The 20,250-nt window shown below is 41.5% G+C and overlaps 1 protein-coding gene across 4 annotated transcripts in view; it reads right to left on the bottom strand.

Moving 5' to 3' along the window:
- Nucleotides 1-130: 130 nt before the first annotated feature.
- Nucleotides 131-20,250, bottom strand: part of RCOR1 (REST corepressor 1) — a 132,171-nt gene continuing 112,051 nt past the window's right edge. For all 4 annotated transcript variants that reach the window (XM_074394330.1, XM_074394331.1, XM_074394332.1 and 1 more), the window contains 6 exons: nt 19,837-19,915; nt 16,286-16,480; nt 10,274-10,351; nt 9,981-10,038; nt 8,943-9,172; nt 131-4,248 (listed from right to left, as the gene is read on the bottom strand). In XM_074394330.1, coding sequence (XP_074250431.1) covers nt 4,207-4,248; nt 8,943-9,172; nt 9,981-10,038; nt 10,274-10,351; nt 16,286-16,480; nt 19,837-19,915 — 682 coding nt within the window. In that variant the 3' untranslated portion in view covers nt 131-4,206. The remainder of the gene's footprint in view (nt 4,249-8,942; nt 9,173-9,980; nt 10,039-10,273; nt 10,352-16,285; nt 16,481-19,836; nt 19,916-20,250) is intronic.

The following is a 20,250-nucleotide window of genomic DNA, read 5'->3' as shown; positions in this document are numbered from 1 at the left end:
TCCAAAGGGTCTGATTTGGAGGAAATTGAACATTCAGAAACCCCAAGCCTCACTCAAAAGGAAAGAAAAAACCCCACTTTGGTATAGGGTAGGGTACTGCTTTGATGGAGAGTGGGGGTGCAGAAAATGCTTTGGTTTCATATTTTATTACATCAATGGCTTGAAAATTTTTATTTAACCTCAGCAAATATTGGAAATAGAAAAATGAATTCTGCAGAATTTCACAAATAAATTTTCCAATTTCCACTAACAAATGTTATCATTCAATGGCTAAGCAGTTATAATGCTATGAACATTCACCACAATGAATGTGCTGAAATAGAAAACAGGCAAAGAGACATTAAAATATTACTTACAACAGCATTATTACAACATATTTTCTTTAAAATTCCAACGTGGATTTTATCACTTCAAAAGATATACAGCATTTCCATTATATTTGCAAACTTAACCTTATACATCTTTTAAAATCTTGAAAATTTTTTAAGCAGTCTAAAAAGCACTTAGCAAAGTCGATAAGTCTACATAATGGAATACTATCCACCCCAGTATAAATTTTCGTTTTAGGAGAAGGTGGCTGTAAACACTCATCATCACACAACATGCATAGCCTCTGCTGACCTTCCTTCTTCTGAATGCGACGTCACTGCAATTGTGCTTTACTACAGGTAAGAGAAGCTGCAGAGATTCAGGGAGTGGCAGAAACAGCATCGCACAGGACCGCTAGATATAGATGACCTAAACTACCTGGAGTCCATCTGAGGCAAAGTTTCACTTGATATTAAAAGCTTGAATCCTGGGTCATTCGGTTTAGAAACAGGCTAGACAAGAGAGAAAAAGAGGCCCTTGTTGGAGTTGGCTCCATCTTTCCTTAGCTCACATAAAAGCAGGGATCCAGTTAGCGTAATGCACGGTTTGGCTGATTTTTGGTGTGCGATTATACCAATAGTACGTCTGATATTTAGAATGACAAAAATAGGGTATAGTTGAAATTTAAAGTGACAATGAACACAGTTAATAGTGGTGTGTGGTATTTGAGGAAACTTTCTATGAACAGAAAACCACTGCTTAATGAGTCCACCACAGTAAGCTTTTACAACCCAACTACCTTTTCATTTTTGTTTTGTGTGTTGAATAGAGGTTTGTGAGCATCAAAAGGTCTTATAGGCAAAAAATGATCAAAAATCATTTTGAGGAAGCGGTGTCTCCACAAATTCTGTGCACCAAGATAACGCGGCATTGCGTTACACTAACCTCTGGCTCCTGCCAACACCAGCACCCACCTGTGAGCCACCACGAACGGAATCAGCACAACTGGGGCGTGGTTCCTTCCCAGTTAAAAGAGCTATATTACAGAATGGATCACTGTTGCAGACCAGTCAACACAATATTCAAGTAACAAGGTGTTTAAATGGATAAGTGAAAAAAAGTTTACCTAACACTTTACACATCTACATAAAATTAAATAAAACAAACTTTTAATGCATATGTAATACAATTTATATCTTTTAGGGTTTCTAAACTAAAAGTTAAAACTATCATTTCATCAATGATACTATATTTTGCACAATAACTTATGAGAAAATTTTCCACAAAAATATATATATAATTATGACATTCACATTGATAACTTTTAAGAAGACAAAGCTTAAGTGAACATTCCATCCAAAGCAGTTATCACATCCCAAACCCCAGCTGCCAACGCACCTAATTCTTGATATGTTAAAAAGTCTTCACATAAATAACAACAAACCACTTCGCTTTTAAAGCTAAGTGATTTCTTACATTTACATCATTGCAAAGACAGTGTAATGAAAAAAAGTTGAAAACACAGTGCTATCTTACGCAGGAAACCACAACAAAGGCAGTCAAAGACAGCTACCTCTTTTCCCCGGTCAAATGAAAACGACGTGCCCCTGCCTCTTGGGGAGAAAGCCCAGTTCAGCTGCTGTGATGATCTCAAGTGATTCTTCAGGGCTGGGGGACCATGCAGTGCCAGGAACCAAGTAAGGGGATAGTGCAGAATACAGATCAAGGCCTGGCACTGGTGGCTGGCTTGCCACGCTAAAGAATTAGCATCAAGCTTCCAAATGCTGCCAGAAGGGATCAGGCTATTTTTCCTTACGGGAGATACAGACCTACTGGCAGGGCAAGAAACGCACTGCAGCAATTGCCTGCTGCTTCTGTTACAGGAAGGAAGTCTTGAGGGAAGCAAGGAGAACCTAAAGCTTTGGCTCATACCTTAGTGTCCCCTTTAAGCAATGTGCAAACTTAGGCTGACTCCTTCTCATGCTTCTCCCGCTGCCCTCGGTATACACAGCAGGCTTATGGTTTTTTAAAAAAAAAAAAAAAAAAGGCCTTCCCTCATCACTAGTGTTATTTTGCTGACCCTGTCTCCAGGTAGCAGCGACAACTGGGACTCGTCTGCTGCTTCCCAGGCGCTTATGTGACCAACACACACCTGGTACGGGAACGAGATGATGAAGGGTGGGCAAGTCCCGGTGTACTTCCCTTTTGAATGACCTTTCTCCAGACTATACTAAAATGCAATTAACAATTCCGAAATACCTAGGTTTCTAGCTGACCCTCTTTCTAAAGAGAAAATCAGCTGACTTCAACAACAACAACAAAAACAAGGTGCTTGGGAGTCAAAACATACCAAATTTTAATTGCATATTTTAAATTCTTAAGAATTCTGTTTATGCCTTAAAGCATCTGCATTTTTTTTTTTGGTATTGAAAGCAGAAAAAAATATTTAAATGATGCAAACAACAAAAGCGACTTCAACGTATTTAGTGCAGTCTGAATGGCCATGGGGTGGGAACAGGGCATGTTAGAATGCAGTCTGACAGTCCACTCCTCAACCCTCAGCAGGCCCATGGTCTGGTAAGATAACAAAAGTGATTCTGGAAGTCTCAATATGTTTATGAGAAAATTTTACTTGTTCCCAGTCCAACCAAAAGGCATTACAGACCACTTTGTAGGTGACTTCTTTTCATCTCAGTCTCACTAGACCAGTACATTGATCACTTCTCTGTCCTGTACTCTGATATTAAAAGAGTGTGGATGGTGTTTGTGTCATCACATCAGCACATGAAGGACACACACTGGCATACAGAGTGCCACGTAAAAGGCCAGGCGAACTGAGAGAACGCGGAACAACATGCAGCTTTCAGAAACCATCGCAGCTATTCTAATATCCTGACACTGACATTTACAATCTGCGCTGTCAGAATCTGCAGCAAGCTCCCCTGTCTCCTCATCTCAGTGATGTCATCTTTGGCTAGCAAATAACTTGAAAGAAGAAATAAGACACTAAAACAGAAAAAGGATTGATACCATGGTTGCCAAAAGGAGAAGGCACCAATTCCAAATGTACAAGCACCAGGTACAGTGATGTGGGCCGAACCTCTTGGAGGTGGGGGATGGGGGTCAGGAAAAGATGAGGTGGCACCCACCCTGGGGTCACAATGCTGAAAAGTTGAAGGCAGAAAGCATTGAAGTCCACGTTCCCTTTAAGCTAGTGTCCAAGGACAGCTGCAGTGAATGAGCTCTGTAACACTTGGGAAGGGAGAAGGAAGAGATATAAGCCAACTCAATTTATAAACTGTAACTATACCCCATGTTTAGGAAAATGTGAGTTGCATCAGGATGCTTGGCATGATAAAGGTTATGATGCAGTCTGGCAATATATTGTGATTTCCAAAAAAAGCAGATTATCACTTAGGTGGTTGTCTCAGAAAAGAACAAGAGAAACTTTCTAGAACGCCAACAGGGTTGCGGTTACTCTGAAAATTACTCTATGCACAAAGTAGAAATTGCAGGCCATGCAGGAACAGAGTTGGGCCTTCTGAGGAGACCGCCTGCTCTGAAGCTGCTGACTGGGAAGAGCTGCCATTGATGGGGCTCAGGGGCTCCGGCGGGGGAGGCGGTTCCCAGAGTCACAAGAGATGTGCAGGCCATGAGACTCCCCAGCACGGAGGCAGAGTGCGAGAGATGCAGTGGAGCTCTCTGGGAAGTGGCGCCAACATGGAGGAACGAGCAAAGAATTAAGGCAGATGGAGCACAGGACTGAAGGATATGCCTTTTTTGGTAATAGCTGCTTGTCCAGAGATGTGATGCAGATGGCTAGGTGATGTCTCGTAATACCTGATATCCCGGATAACACAGTAGTCCACGCCAATTGTTCAAAGCCACCAGAGTTTCTCAGGAGGCAGATGTATATCTGACATCCAGAACAGAAGGAGCCTGAGGCCAAGAAAGAAAAAAAAAAAAGGATCAAAGAAGAGGTAAACAGCACAAGCTGCTATGTCCAGTGTCCTGAAAAGAAAGGGGTAGCCAGCAAACCTGCAGAGCAAACACTCTGTTGTTTCTTTTTTTTCCTGAGACAGAGTCTCACTTTGTCACCAGGCTGGAGTGCAGTGGCGTGATCTCAGCTCACTGCAACCTCCGCCTCCCGGGTTGAAGCTATTCTTCTGCCTCAGCCTCCTGAGTAGCAGGGACTACAGGCACGTGCCACCATGCCCAGCTAATTTTTATATTTAGTACAGACGAGATTTCACCATGTTGGCCAGGCTGGTCTCTATCTCTTGACTTCATGATCTGCCTGCCTTGGCCTCCCAACATGCTGGGATTACAAGGATGAGCCACAGTGACCAACCCAAACACCATGTTCTTAAGGGCAGGGCAAGTGTGTGGCCTCTCCAGCCAGACATCTTGGCCTCAAACCCCAGCCCTCCCCACATTCTAGATGTCTTTTTGAGCTTCAGTTTCTTCATGTGTAGAAGATACATAGTGATATCTGGTTCACCAGGATTAAATTTAAATGCCTGAAAATGGCCCAGCACAGTGGCTCATGCCTGTAATCCCAGCACTCTGGGATGCTGAGGCAGGTGGATCACTTGACCAGCATGGCCAACAAGGCAAAACCCTGTCTCTACTAAAAAGAAATACTGGCTGGGCATGGTGTGGTGCACAACTGCAGTCCCAGCTACTTGGGAGGCTGAGGCACGAAAATCACGAGCTCGGGAGGTGGAGATTGCAGCGAGCTAAGATCGTACCACTGCATTCCACTTGATCTGAGCAACAGAACAAGACTCTGTCTCAAAAAAACAAACGAACAAAAAAACCTGAAAAGGTCATACAAGCACATTAGCAGCCCTATCTCCTCTTACTGGCTTGAGGGCAGGCTGTGTGGCACCCACCCTGTTTGGCACCCAGCCACTGGTTCCAGCTGGGATACAGGAGCCCATATGATCTCAGGACTATCTTTAAAAGCTATGCGACCTTTCCTAACTAACTCCCCTCTCCTATTTTTTAAAACTGACACCCAGACTCAAACCTAAATAAAGGTTACATGGCATCTTGCTGCTCTCTGCCACTTTCACAGTGTCTGATTGCTAGACAAACAACTGGGCTATGCGTCCAGAACCTGAAAGTGATTGTTCTTTCAGTTAAAAATCATATGATTTCTAAGTTAAATCAGGAGATTTCTCCTCACTGGTAATATACTCAATCATTTCAGAATTTTATGTGAGAATCTTTCTCGCCAACCCATGGCACCCTTTTTTCAATGAGAGGTTGGATGTGACACCATCCCCAATCCACCCTTGCCCACTTCAAATAACTCTGAATTTCAAAAGCTCAAAATGCCGTGGGCTACCTACCCGCCTCTGAGCTCTGAAGGAAATAATCTACATCTGACAGACCATTCTGTTACTAGAACTTCTAGGAATTCTCATGTTCTCCCTATGGGTTCTGCCTAATATATGAAACCTGAGGGCAGAGGGGACAGGCAGACATCTTTCTCAGCTGCTGGACTCCACAGGACAAATAAAAAGGCGAAATTACACATACCCCAAGTTCTATGGACTCACCAGACAGACAAGTAAGCCAGTATTCTAACAAGTTCCCTTAGGCCCTTGGACACAGAGAAGCAGCTGGTCACTAGATTAATTTCCTTCTGCAAACTAACATATGGAGAACAGAAAACTAGGTGGTGGCAGGGCAGGGCTGGCACTATAAGAAACAGGAAAAGAAAGAAACTAAAGAAATAGGCCGGGCGCAGTGGCTCATGCCTGTAATCAGCACTCTGCGAGGTCAAGGTGGGTGGATCACTTGAGGTCAGGAGTTTGAGACCAGCCTGGCCAACATGGCAAAATCCCGTCTCTACTAAAAATATAAAAATTAGCCGGGCATGGTGGCGCACACCTGTAATCCCAGCTACTTGGGAGGCTGAAGGCTGAGGGAGGAGAACCACTTGAACCCAGGATGCGGAGGTTGTAGTGAGCCAAGACTGTGCCACTGCTCTCCAGCCTGGGCGACAAAGAGACACTCTGTCTCAAAACAATAAAAAGAAAGAAAGAAATGTATGAGGGGGTACATTTTAAATGACTACTGGAGTGAAAGTTTTTAAAAGGACATAAGGACTCTGTAGCATTAAACCCGAGTTAGATAATACCATTCTTCATTTTGTTTTGCAGAGAAGCTGGGTAAAAAAGACATGGAAGATCAACCACGTGGGAAAAACTATGATCTGTTGCTTGGAGGAGCCAGAACTAGACGGGGAAAGGAATGCCCGTGCTTTGATGCGTAATCCACATGGCAAGCAGACCAATATGGAGGAACCTGGGCTGACAACAAGGTTAAAAAAAACTACCGACTCACTTAAGTCAATCAATGACCCAAGCATGAGAATGAACAAAAAAACATGCACAACAATCGACATCCAGCCGGGCGCGGTGGCTCAAGCCTGTAATCCCAGCACTTTGGGAGGCCGAGGCGGGTGGATCACGAGGTCAGGAGATCGAGACCATCCTGGTCAACACAGTGAAACCCGGTCTCTACTAAAAATACAAAAAATTAGCTGGGCGTGGTGGCGCGTGCCTGTAATCCCAGCTACTCAGGAGGCTGAGGCAGGAGAATTGCCTGAACCCAGGAGGTGGAAGTTGCGGTGAGCAGAGATCGCACCATTGCACTCCAGCCTGGGTAACAAGAGCAAAACTCCGTCTCAAAAAAACAAAACAAAAAAACAACAAAACCCCCCCAAAAAAAAAAAATCGACATCCTGTTGGTAATGACTCTTGGTTCTAAATTTCCTTTCAGATTTGTTATGCCAGCCCAGCTAGCACTGGCTTTGATCAAACGTGAAGAGAGAATAGAGCCAGAGTTCCTGACTGTTTCTGCTTCCAGTCATCCTGGGAATGAAGCTGGAAAACACACACAGGAAGCAAGCTTTCATTCCTGCAAATCCTAATGCTTCTTCCTCAGCAGTCACCAGCTTTTCAGTGCTTCCTAAACTGAGTGCTAACAGGGGCAATTAGTGCTGGGACAAAAATCACTGGAAAAAAAAGGGAAGAAAAAAGAAAAAAAATCACTGCTGGAAAATAAAAACAACATCATTTTAGTTACATGCCCTTTCAGGCAGGGTCATGCATGGGGGTGACTCAGGGGTACTGACTTTGGAAATACTACTGACTTAGTACATTTATTACAAAGATTTTTTGGCAAAAGGTTCTAAAGAATCTAATTCTAACAAAATTAATACGTTTCAATGCTGTTCTTACAGATGGCTGTGCCTTGAGGTCCTTTTTCCAGCTGGCAAAGAGGCCTTGCATGGAGGAGTGGCACCATACTCCCAGGGAATGCCATCTACCTTACAAGGTACTTCCAAGCTCAGGTCAGGAAGGGCCTTCTGGGCTGCTTCTAGAGCCAGGCTCTTGAAGCAAAATGGCAGCACACACAATGCAAAATAGGTCATTTCAAATCATTCCAGCATGGTCTGAAAAAGACTTTGATGTGAAAGCGATTTTGCTTATAAAGCTAAATTAGGGTCAGGCACAGTGGCCTCACGCCTGTAATCCCAGCATTTTGGGAGGTCGAGGTGGGTGGACCACGAGGTCAAGAGATGGAGTCCATTCTGGCTAACATGGTGAAACCCTGTCTCTACTAAAAATAAAAAAATTTAGCTGGGTGTGGTGGCATGCGCATGTAGTCCCAGCTACTCGGGAGGCTGAGGCAGGAATTGCTTGAACCCGGGAGATGGAGGTTGCAGTGAGCCGAGATTGCGCTACTGCACTCCAGCCTGGTCAACAGAGCGAGACTCTCCAAAAAAAAAAAAAAAAAAAAAAAAAAGCTGAATCAGTTCTTAAATTACCATGCTTATGAACAAATTCAGATGCAAAGTGCTTGGCAAGTGATTCTTTCTGATGTCCAGCCCCAGGCTCATCTGCTCTGGGGGTAGAGGGAGAAACAGAATAGCAAGGCAGGCCAGGCTAGATGGGCAAACAGCAGGTGCTCCTGGCACAGAAAACAGGAAGGTGACAGATTAAACCAGGGCTATCATCCCAGAAATTATCAGCCACCATCACAGAAGTTCCAGCCAGCCACAGAACCATTCCCATCAATATTTAAGCCAATCAGCCCCAAAGAGCATCAAAGGCTGGAAGATCTGGACAGCAGGGACAGGCCTGAGGAGCTCAGGGTTGGCCGGCTGTGAGACTCACCACTCAGTCTGCAAACCTCATGATGATGTGAAGACACATTTCAGATGACTGAGTCTCATCATTCCTCATGAACTTCCACCTTGGTGCTTCGTGACAGCTTTCACTGTATTTTTACTTTTTCTTTATACCCCAACCCCCTGCATCTTAGTGACTCAAGATTTTACTGTATTTAAGGAAAACAGATAATGCACAGTATTTTGTGGCTGGAGGAAACCAGGATGAAATTAAGAATCTGCCCAGAAATGAAAATGTGAATAATACACAGGGACCAAGAACTGGAGTCAATGCATACACATTATGGCTATTTACAGGCAATAGTGAAGTTACTAACACAGCTGAAACCTAAAAATCTTTATAGCTGAAAAAATTCATCACTTTAGAAACTGGAATATCATGCATGAACCTAAGAGAAAAGTGAATGTTTTGTTTCAGATTTACCTCTTCTTCCTCTTCAGGCATCTTCATGGAATTATCCGGGGACTTCACAGGTTTCTGGTTACTGGGCCCATTGGTCTCTTCTTTACCATGTTCTGCTTCCCATTCTTGTAAAACTTCATCTATGTTGAAGCGGCGTCGATAATTTACGAAAAAGTTTTTCACTTGTACCACTGATTTGTTCCCAATCACGTCTGAGATTGCCTGAAAATCTCGGCCGTATTTCCTGATGGCTAAGGATGTAAGAGAGCATTTTTTTAAAATACGAGAGAAAAACAATTTTTTAAAACCACTGTTGAGACTTACCTCTTTATCCAGATAAGAAAACATACAGGCTTTTAATAGCAGGCACTAATTTCGTGTATTGTAAGAGTAGGAAAAAATACCAGTCAATTCTAGATACATTATGGAGATGACCGACCCTGTTGTTTTGGTACCTGTCCTCCCATTACATGTCACTTAACAACTGAAGTTACCCAGCAATTGCCCTAGGGCTGAGGACATTCTGCATTCATCTTTTTGGTATCGCAGGTCCAAAGTGTCCTCCAACCTTAAACTCTATCTGCTTCTTTTGGGGTTTTGCACCTCCTGAAGAGTGGGAGCTCAACGAGTAACGAGTAAAATAAAATACTCACACCTTTAGAAAACTGAGAGTTCCAGGTTAAGTTTTTACAACTTGTAAGAAGTGGGACACGAAAAGAAAAAAGCCCAAAGGAATGCAGTAATTTGGCTACAATGACATCCACTAGGACATAATCATCCAAGAATCTTCTACATAAATAGGGGCTGAGAGTAGGATGGGACATAACTTTTCCCTAAAATCTACCAATGCCTCCAAACCCATTTTTCCCCCTTTTATAATTTAAAGTCAGGGTCTCACTCTGTTGTCCAGGCTGGAATGCAGTGGTGTGATCATGGATCAATGCAGCCTTGAGCTCCTGGGCTCAAGCAAATATGTTGGCCTCCCAAAGTGCTGAGATTACAGGTGTGGGCCACCACACCTGGCCTCCTAAACTCTTTAGAAGAAAACCTTCCCCATACCTTGTACGGCGAGAAGCTGCTCTTCTGTAGTCCAACGTGCGTTACATTTCTGAATGACCTGGATATTCAAATGAGTCATTTTAGCACATTACATTTGGAGATGAGTATGTCCCTCTGAGTTTAATGAACCTTTCTTTTTCTCTATCAGAATTTTAACATTAATTAAGTTCATAAAATTATGTCCATATACTCTTGCAAGAGATGTATACTGAAGATGTTATCACACAGGTATTAAATTCTTAAACGTGTAAAACTTGATTATGATTTCTGAAATGATGTTAACATAATCCTACCTCTGGAAGTCGATATGGTTCTATTCCACCATCAAGTTTTTCTTTGAGAGCACTGTTTGTCTGTTTAATATTCTGGATCTAGAAGGAAAAAATAATTTTCATTTAAAAAGTAAAGACTTGTATAAAGGTATGAAAACAGAACTTAAAAATGTAAATAAACAAAATCCCAAGAGTAAAAATGTTACTAACATTTGTTGTAGCTCAATTGTGAGGTCCCTATGGTATTCTTTGAAGCATCTAACTGGATTTATTATTTGCTTGTTCAGAGAAACAGGGAAAGTACAACCAAGGAGGAGGAGATGAAAAGAGCTCTCATGTACACAGTCCTGGATCCACAGCTTCCTAACAGGTGATACCTGAGCAGCAAAACACCTGCCTGGAGTCTTATATTAAAGACAAAAGAAATGCCTGGGCTTCCTACCACATAGGCTTGAGCTGAAGTAACAGAGCAGCCAGAATCAAGACTGGAAGGCCCTGGCTTTATAGCAGAACTGTAGACGCAGACTCACAGCGCCCCTGCATCACTGTGCTGTCCACTGCTTCTACTCAGGGCAGAAGTGCACCAGTAGATTTCTTTGATGATGGGGGAGTGGGGGAGGACGCAATGTCAGTGAGTTTTCCAGAAGTCTAACTTGGATTGACTCTTCTCACTTCTTCATTTTCTTACAAATTATCTTTTTCCACATTACTGCCCTTTGGTTCAAGGTAATCTTCCACTGCCCTTAATCAATCAAAAGAAAGACCACAAACAATACCAACCACCCAGGCCATGGCTGCTCTTTAGTTTTCCCGTGGACCCTTGAATCAGACAGGCCACAGAGGCATCCTATTTTCTCTCTACTCCAAGCAGAGGGCACATCTGTCTCAAGCATCAGTGAACTCTGATTCCAGCATTTTTCATCTTTGAATAATTACACAAGCAACTAAGAAAGCCAAGGGAAAAATAGCTTGATTTTCTCGAGTAAAATGTAAAAGACATTCAAAAGTAGAAGATGCTACCCAAAAATTTAAAAATTTTTTCACTTGTAATTAATCTAAATTTTAAAAACCACATGTGGGGCTGCTGGCTGACATACTAGATAGAACAATCTTAGGCTCTTGCTCAGTGCTCTTTCAGTTAACCAAAAAACCCAGGAAAACTGCAAAGTGCTCTGATTATGTTCACTGAATTCCTTTTTAGCTAAAAATGTAACACAGTAACACAGTAACTTCTGGCAGGAAAAAGTCAAGGCCTAGAATATTACATGTCCTCTTCACATTCCAGTGAAACAGACCACTCTTGTCATTCTAGCTGGTTGTTCATAGATAGTACAAAAATGGGTACATATTGCAGCACTGTGATTAAGTAACATTATAAAAGTAGCAGAGATTGAATATAAAAACATCTACAAGTTCTGAACTAAAAGCTAGCTCTAAATGCTCAGTAGCTTATACCCTTCTTCCTAATGCATTTTTTGTATCAGAAATGTTGAGGCGTTGTCTTCCCAGCTACTTGGGAGGCTGAGGTGGGGGGATGGCTTGAGCCTAAGAGGCAGAGGTTGCAGTGAGCCGAGATTGCACTTCAGCCTGGGTGACAGAGCCAGACCTGCCAAAAAAATTAGGCTGGTGCAGTACCTCACACCTGTAATCACAACACTTTGGAAGGCCACGGGCAGGAAGAATCACTTGAGCCCAGGAGTTCGAGACCAGCCTAGATGACACAGTAAGGCCCTGTCTCTACCAAAAAATTTTAAAAATGAGCCAGGCATGGTGGTGCTCACCTGCAGCCCCACCTACTTGGAAGGCTGAGGTGGGCAACTGCTTGAGCCCAGGCCTTTGAGGCTACTCTGATCCATGACTGCATCAGTACAGTCCCAGGCGGAACAAGAGAGCAAGATCCCGTCTCCAAAAAACAAAATAACCACCCTGCCCCCAAACATCTAGTGTTGATTAAGCAGAAAAAACAGATTAGCTGCCACCATCATGCCAACTGGAAAGAAAGTGAGTGGCAATGAAATAGGTAAGAAATAGGATGCAAAAGTAATCAGTATTTAAAGAAAAAACAAAATTAAAAATGGAAAAGCCATCCACTTGTCCTGGTGCCCTACTAGACACCCGCCCCCAAGCCCCAACCCTCAGTCATACAGACCTTTCTTTCTTCTGCTTTACTGTGGGCATATGTCAGATTATTTCATTCTCCACTCAGAGAAAGACCTAATGCAACCGGCACTGCTCACTGGCTAATTTAAGAGACATGCCCAGCCCTCTTCTTGCTGGTAGAGGCTGATGACGTTCTGGGAAGGAGGAAGAGCAGTACGCAACGCATGGGCACACAGAATTCAGCTAAGGAGCTTCTAGTAAGGCTTTTGCTTTTCCTGCTAAAAGGGACAGACAAGTTAGCTCCACCCCCACCTCCTCTTCATACTGCCCTGAATGCAGATGTGAGGTTGCACGTGGCTCCTGTAGCTTCCACATGCGGCAACAAGCAAGATGAAAAGCCAACAGCTGAAGACGGCAGAGTAGAAGCCCTGAAAAGTACCTGGCTCCCTGAGAGCATCACTGAACACATGAGCTAATACCAGTAGCCACTGATGATGGGACTTCTTGCTATTTGAGAAAAATAAACCCTAAATTGTTTAAGGTGCTGCTAGTCCAGTTTTCTGTTATTTTCAGAATGTATCCCTGATATACCAAACATGGTGGCCTCCAAACAAGTGGCCCCTGTGGACGGACTGCCCATTTTGAGTCTAGAAGCACATTTGGCAGTGAACACACTACTGAGCTGTGGCCCTAAAAGGTTGTGGAAAGCAAATAACCTACTTCCTCTCTTCATGAAACAGTCCTCCCTCTTCATAATTGTGAGCTACCTTCAAATTTTAAAATTCTTGCTCTTGACCCTGCTCTGAAAACCAAAGGATCCTTTCTCTCTCATACTATGGAGTCAATAACACTTCAGTGGAAGAGGAAGGCCTTTTTCTTTCCTCAATATATTAAACAGCAACCACCAGGAGCCCATTCAGCAGAGGGAGAAAGGAAAGGAAGATGACAACATCAACAAGAGCTCATAACCTCAGAGAGAGTTCTTCCAGCACTAACAGAACTTCAAATGCTCTCTCACACAGTAGCCAGGACATATTCTGTGAGATCAGGCAGGCCAAGATTAATCTCATTTGAAAAGAGGCCCAGAAAGATTAAGTGATTCTCCTAAGATTAGAGTGCAGCTGACAGCAACCATGACAAGAAGCTGCTCCTCTGAGCGCACAGGGTGTGCTTGGGTCCTGGTCTGGGCTGCCTCCCTAAACCACAAGGAAGACGGCCGCACACCATGCTCTTCGCATCAACGAGATGACAATTGGCCTCCTGTTTAACCTTCCAAGGGAACCACCAAGATTAATCAAAAGCAGCAAAAAACAAAAATAAACTGTCAGTCAACAACTTGCTGATGGGTTTCTGGAATTGAATTCCAGAAAGAGAATCAAAGAGCAGTACTCAACTATAAGGTTGAATTTTCAGTTTAAATGTACCATGCGATCAGATTAAAATAAGCCACATAGCAGGCAAAAACAACTATAAGGTAATTTAAAAAACAGTATCTTTTATAAGAGCACCAAAAGAATACCAAATATCACAGAATAACAAAAGATGTGTAAGTTCTTACACAGTAAACAACACAACACTGAGAGAAATTACAGACATATAGAAGTAAAGGAGTAGATCATGTTCACTGATCAGGAAACTCAATAAAGATGTGAATTCTCCATTTTTATCTATAGATACAATACAATCCCAATCAAAATTTTAATAGCATTATTTTTCTGAAAATTGATAAAGTAATTCTAAATTTTATATGGAAATTAAAAGGCCAGTGATAACCAAGATAATGCTGGAGAACTTACATTACACCAGATATCTACATTTATAAAGCACATAAAGTTAGGACAGTATGTACTGGTGAAGGATGGACAAACAGACCAAAGGAAGAGAGAACCTCAAACCAGACCCACACCCGTACAGACACTGGGTGTAAAACAAAGGTCCTGCTGCATGGCAAAGAAGAAAAGTTTCTTCAATAAATACTTGGCCAAACTGATACTCATATAAAAACAGAACAGTGACTATTGATTCAACATGTGACAACAAATAAAGAAAAACATTTCTAGATCAAAACGTAAAAGGTAAAACAACGCTTCTAAAATCAGCATGGGAGGTGACTTGAGAAAGGTTAACAGAACTCAAAAAACACTAACCTGAGGAGACTAAGAAACTACCTGAAAATTAAGAATTACTGTTTATCAAAAGATACCATTAAGAATCACAGAATGAAAAACATATTTACAGTATTTACAAGTTGTAGAAAACAACTCAAAGACTAAAGAACACCTTATAAACCAATAAAAAAATATGCAACCTGACAGAAAAAAAAACAGATGAAAGACTTGAGTAGACATGTCACAAAAGAAGATATCCGAATGGCCAAGAAAGGGATGAAAAGGTGAGCAACCTCACTAGTCATCAGGGAACTGCCAAATAAAAAGTACAATGAGGTTATAACCCACTAGAAGGGCTAAAATTTAAGACTACCAAAATGTGCCAATGATGTAGAGCAGTGGTTCTCAACTGGGGACAATCTTGCCCCCAAAGGGAATCTGGTAATGCCTAGGGACACTTCTGTTGCCACAACTGGTGGGGGGGGAGGGTGCTACTAGCTGGTAGTGGGTCAAGCCCAGGGATGCTGCTCAACACCTTACAGTGCAGAGGATGGCCCAACATGGCAATAGTGCCGCAGCTGGGAAACACTGATGTGCAACCACACATAAAATGACAGGACCATTTTGAAAAAGTGCTTAGCTCTCAGGTTGAAAGAAAGCCAGACATAAAATAAACAGGACCATATGACTTTCATTTATACAAAATTCAAAAACAGAGAAAAATCTATTGTTTTAAAAATCAGAATATGGCCAAGTGTGGTGGCTTTCACCTGTAATCTCAGCACTTTGGGAGGCTGAGGTGGGTGGATCATTTGAGCTCGGGAGTTCAAGAGTAGCCTCAGCAACATGGCAAAACCCCACCTCTACTAAAAAAAAAAAAAAAAAAAAAAAAAATTAGCCAGGCATAATGGCGAGTGCCTGTACTCCTAATTACTTGGGAGGCTAAGGTAGGAGGATCACTTGAGCCCTGGAAGCAAAGGTTACAGTAAGCCAACATCGCACTACTGCACTCCAGCCTGGGCAACAAAACAAGACACAGTCTCAAAAATAAAATAAAATAAAGATGAGAACAGTGGTCACCGATAAGGAGGAGTCAGGTAATAAAAGAGAGGTGGAGCTGCTGAGGGAACATAGCATTTCATGAGGGGAACAGTGACCAGGAGGGAAAATGCATGGAGGGGGCACCATTCCATTTTCTGGTCCAGATGCAGGTTATTGGGGTGTGTTCGTATTGTGAAAAATCACAGAGACAGAGACACATATGTACATAAATATGATATTCATATGCTTTCCTATATATTTCAGAAATACTTTCAGATGACACTATATCCATATGCTTCAATTTATATGTTCATTAAAAAGAAAAAAAAAAATCAGTGGGCTAGTACTCAAGATCTAATTCTTTTTTTTTTTGAGACGGAGTTTCGCTCTTGTTACCCAGGCTGGAGTGCAATGGCGCGATCTCGGCTCACCGCAACCTCCGCCTCCTGGGCTCAGGCAATTCTCCTGCCTCAGCCTCCCAAGTAGCTGGGATTACAGGCACGCGCCACCACGCCCAGCTAGTTTTTTGTACTTTTAGTAGAGACGGGGTTTCACCATGTTGACCAGGATGGTCTCGATCTCTCGACCTCGTGATCCACCCGCCTCGGCCTCCCAAAGTGCTGGGATTACAGGCTTGAGCCACCGCGCCCAGCCTGTCTAATTCTTTAGAAACAAAATTCTCCTTTCAGATTTGTGGAAAGAGAACATTCAAATATGTGATTAACAGAAACACCTCTCAAGTGCTAATTAACTCTTTTACCTCCAAGACTGAGCTTATGAGTACCTGTCGTTTGACTGAAACCAATTCCATGTCTAGTTGTCTCAGCACCGTGGTAGCAGCAGTGGCATTGGCAGAAACAGCCTCCACATCTTCTTGAGAAAGAAACATTCCTTTAGGAGGTTTCCTTTTTGCTCTATTTTTAGCTTGTGTGCTATGTTTTTCTTTTTTGACCTGAGGAACTGTCTCAGTAGGGGGCACCTGTATGATATACATATGTAATAAATGAAACAAACAAACAAAAATGTCAAATGATCAGTAATAAACATATTTATTTCCTTAACATTGCACAAAACAATCTAAGACAAATACCATGCCCTATCAGAACCAAGTAAGATCTACAAATTCTAACAGGCAGTTAACAAGACAAAATTTGGGCTATTGAGCTTTGCCTAAACACAATGGAACTGTGTTCTACTCCTTCTTGTACAAATACTTCCTTACTCTGTCATTTTAAGCCAATGAAATTAAGAATTTTCAGCTTCCTCTAGTAATATACAAAGAAAAAAAATCTGTATTATCTGGTGGTGAGTTTTGTAGATGGACACACACACACACACACACCCCCATCTGTATTTATCTACATTATACTAGTACTTTTTACACACCTTTTCTTTTTGGATGACACAATTTTTAGGGCAATTAATACAACTTATTCTAAAATAATATATCTTATTTTAAAATGCATGACTGCTATTAATTTTTTTTTTTTCTGTAAAACCAAAACCTTCAGAAATGAAACACAGTAAAATCTTGTCAAGTTAAAGAATATGCTGCTGGATGTGGTGGCTCACACCTGTAAATCCCAGCACATTTGGGAAGTGGGTAGATCACCTGAGGTCAGGAGTTCAAGACCAGCCTGACTAACATGATAAAACCCCGTCTCTACTAAAAATACAAAAATTAGCCAGGCATGACGGTGCATGCCTGTAATCCAGCTATTCTGGAGGCTGAGGCAGGAGAATCGCTTGAACCCAGGAGGCAAAGGTTGCAGTGAGCCGAGACTGTGCCACTGCACTCCAGCCTGGGCAACAAGAGCAAAATTCCATCTCAAAAAAAAAAAAAAAAAAAAAAAGAAGAGTGTCTTACTAGTAACCATTTTAAGAACAAGAAGTTTTTATAATTGCTCATAATTTCATCTTGTTCGTGCATTAGCATTCACTGATAAAGCTGAAAGTATGACTTTCTGCTTCATATTTTAAAAGACTGAGCTAAAGACACTGCAAACTATGACGGTAGTGGCAGTTTCTTCAACAAGCAGGTAATACAAAAATATTAACAGACAATAAACTGTGCTCTGTATGGGACTACGATATTTAATAAAGATCACCTACTGACTATGTCTGTTCAAATAACATTTTAATACTTAAAGAAACTATGATTTAACCATTTTCTTTCTGAATCAGAAATCATATTAAATAAGAATTATAAAAATTGTATAAAATCAAGTGTTTTCTCTCATTTAAAATATGACACTAAAAAACCTAGTAAATAGCAATGCATCAGAACAAAGCTTAAGAAAAACTCCAACTACAATTTGATTTCCCAAACAAGCTAATCTAGCTAACCTCAGGATCTTATTTGGGCAGTCATACAAATTATGGATAAAAAACTGACCAATTTCCAATTTGGTGGTATGTAACAAACAAAAAAAGCTTTAACAATGTATCTAGAACATGTTGACTCAACAATTCACCTTTCAGGAATTAATTCTAATTTTAAAAACCTACATGCACAAATACTGAGTTATGTGAGAATCAATATAGCATTGTTTATAAAAGCACAGGGGGAATAAACAACTCAGAAATTCACATAGGGTAAAATTAACTCAATTATGAAACATTCATGTGACAGAAGAACAGAGCTATGTATATAAATATAGTTGAACAAAAAAATTCAAGGTCCAGCCTGGCCAACATCGTGAAACCCCATCTGTACTAAAAACACACACACAAACAAATAGTGGAGTGTGGCGGCAGGTGCCTGTAGTCCCAGTTACTTGGGAGGCTGAGGCAGGATAATTGCTTGAACCCCAGAGGCAGAGGTTGCAGTGAGCTGAGATCACACTACTGTACTCCAGCCTGGACAACAGAGTGAGAATCTGTCTCAAGAAAAAAGAAAATTCAAGGGGTTGGGCATGGTGGCTCCTGCCTGTTATCCCAACACTTTGGGAGGCCATGGTAGAAGGATTGCTTAAGCCCAGGAGTTGGCGGCTGCAGTGAGTCATGATGGTGCCACTGCACCCTGTCTAAAAAACAAACAAAAAAACAAACAAAAAAAATTCAGAGTAGATTGAAAAGGTTCTAAAAATGACAAAGATCCCATTTTATATATTTTAAAAAGTGACTAGATTCAGAATTATCAATATACAGGCATATACATTTTTCTGAGAGTTCTCAGGAAAAAGTCACCAAAATGTTGACAATGATTATGGATGATAATATTATAAATCACTTTTTCTTCTTTCAGTTAGCTGTATTTCCTACCTTATCTGTAAGAAGCATGTATTACTGATGTCATTTTAAAGTTTAGATATATTTAGACCCTTCTGTTTTTCTAGGCTTAAAATAACTGTTCTTGTAATTTGGAGCAGGGAGAGAGAACACTCTGAGAAATTTTATTAAAACTATGGACTCTGGCTGGGCACGGTGGCTCAATCCTAGCACTTTAGGAGGCCGAGGCAGGTGGATCACGAGGTCAAGAGATCGAGACCATCCTGGTCAACATGGTGAAACCCCGTCTCTACTAAAAATACAAAAAAAAATTAGCTGGGCATGGTGGCGCGTGCCTGTAATCCCAGCTACTTGGGAGGCTAAGGCAGGAGAATTGCCTGAACCCAGGAGGTGGAGGTTGCGGTGAGCCGAGATCACGTCATTGCACTCCAGCCTGGGTAACAAGAGCGAAACTCCGTCTCAAAAAACAACAAAAAACAAAAAACAAGAAACAAAAAAAAAACTATGGACTCTGTTTTCCGAAAAATACCTCTATGAACCTATGTAAAACTTACATACAATTATAGGGGTTTATGAGCCCTCTGAATCCAGAAACTAAAATCTCTTGTGTAATGATACTGTAAATCATAAGTGAGATGAAACAATCACCAAGTGTGAGAGGATGGTCCTGGCTTGCCCTAGTGTGACCACATTGCTGCTTCTGAGTAACGGGGCCAGCTTCCTGCAGTCACCCTACGCACTAGATGGGTGCGCAGGACAGGCAGACGCCAGAGCAGCTAGAGTGAATGGAGGCCCCTAAGGCGGCCTGGAATTCACCAGACCACTTGCTAGCCTACTGACCAAACAGCTTACAAAGGAAGTCAGTGAGGACTGCTGCCCTAGGAAACACCATTACTCATTAATGCTATTATTTTTCCTTTAAGGCTTCCTTTATTCATACTTAATGGCAAACAAAATTCTACGATCTATAAAGTAAAGATAGTATTGTTGAAAAAAAAAACAAAACGTATCATGCTGCTTTCCCCATAGCACAAGCAAGAGAAATGTTTTATTTATGAAACTAGTAATACAATTTATCTGCCTAAACAATACTGGGGGAAATACCTCCTTTTTGCTTTCCTTGTTTTGATCAACCTCAATGTCAATGGGATTACTTCCATTTGTTTCTTCCAGTTCATCCTCACTGGAAGACAAGAACAAGTGACTGGTTATTGTGTATTAATTTTACCACACAAATATAAACAATAAATTGATTTAATGGTAGATTTAATATACAATTAGTATATGTTTTCAGACTGCTGAGATAAAAACACCTTTATAATTTAAACAGAATACCAATTCCGGAGTTCTTTCAGTCTAAATGAAAAACTACTAAAATAGAGTCCTAACTTCTCAATCCAGATCTAGAGCACTATTGTTCTATATGTGCAAACTGAAAATATCAAACTGAAAATGCATTTACATTTCCCCATAATTATCTATTGAGAACTAGGATATGATTACTAAACAAAACTGAAA

The sequence above is a fragment of the Saimiri boliviensis genome, chromosome 2 (genome assembly GCF_048565385.1).
Source record: "Saimiri boliviensis isolate mSaiBol1 chromosome 2, mSaiBol1.pri, whole genome shotgun sequence".
NCBI classification, from domain to species: Eukaryota; Metazoa; Chordata; class Mammalia; order Primates; family Cebidae; genus Saimiri; species Saimiri boliviensis.
This window is presented reverse-complemented; position numbering and strand designations above follow the sequence as displayed.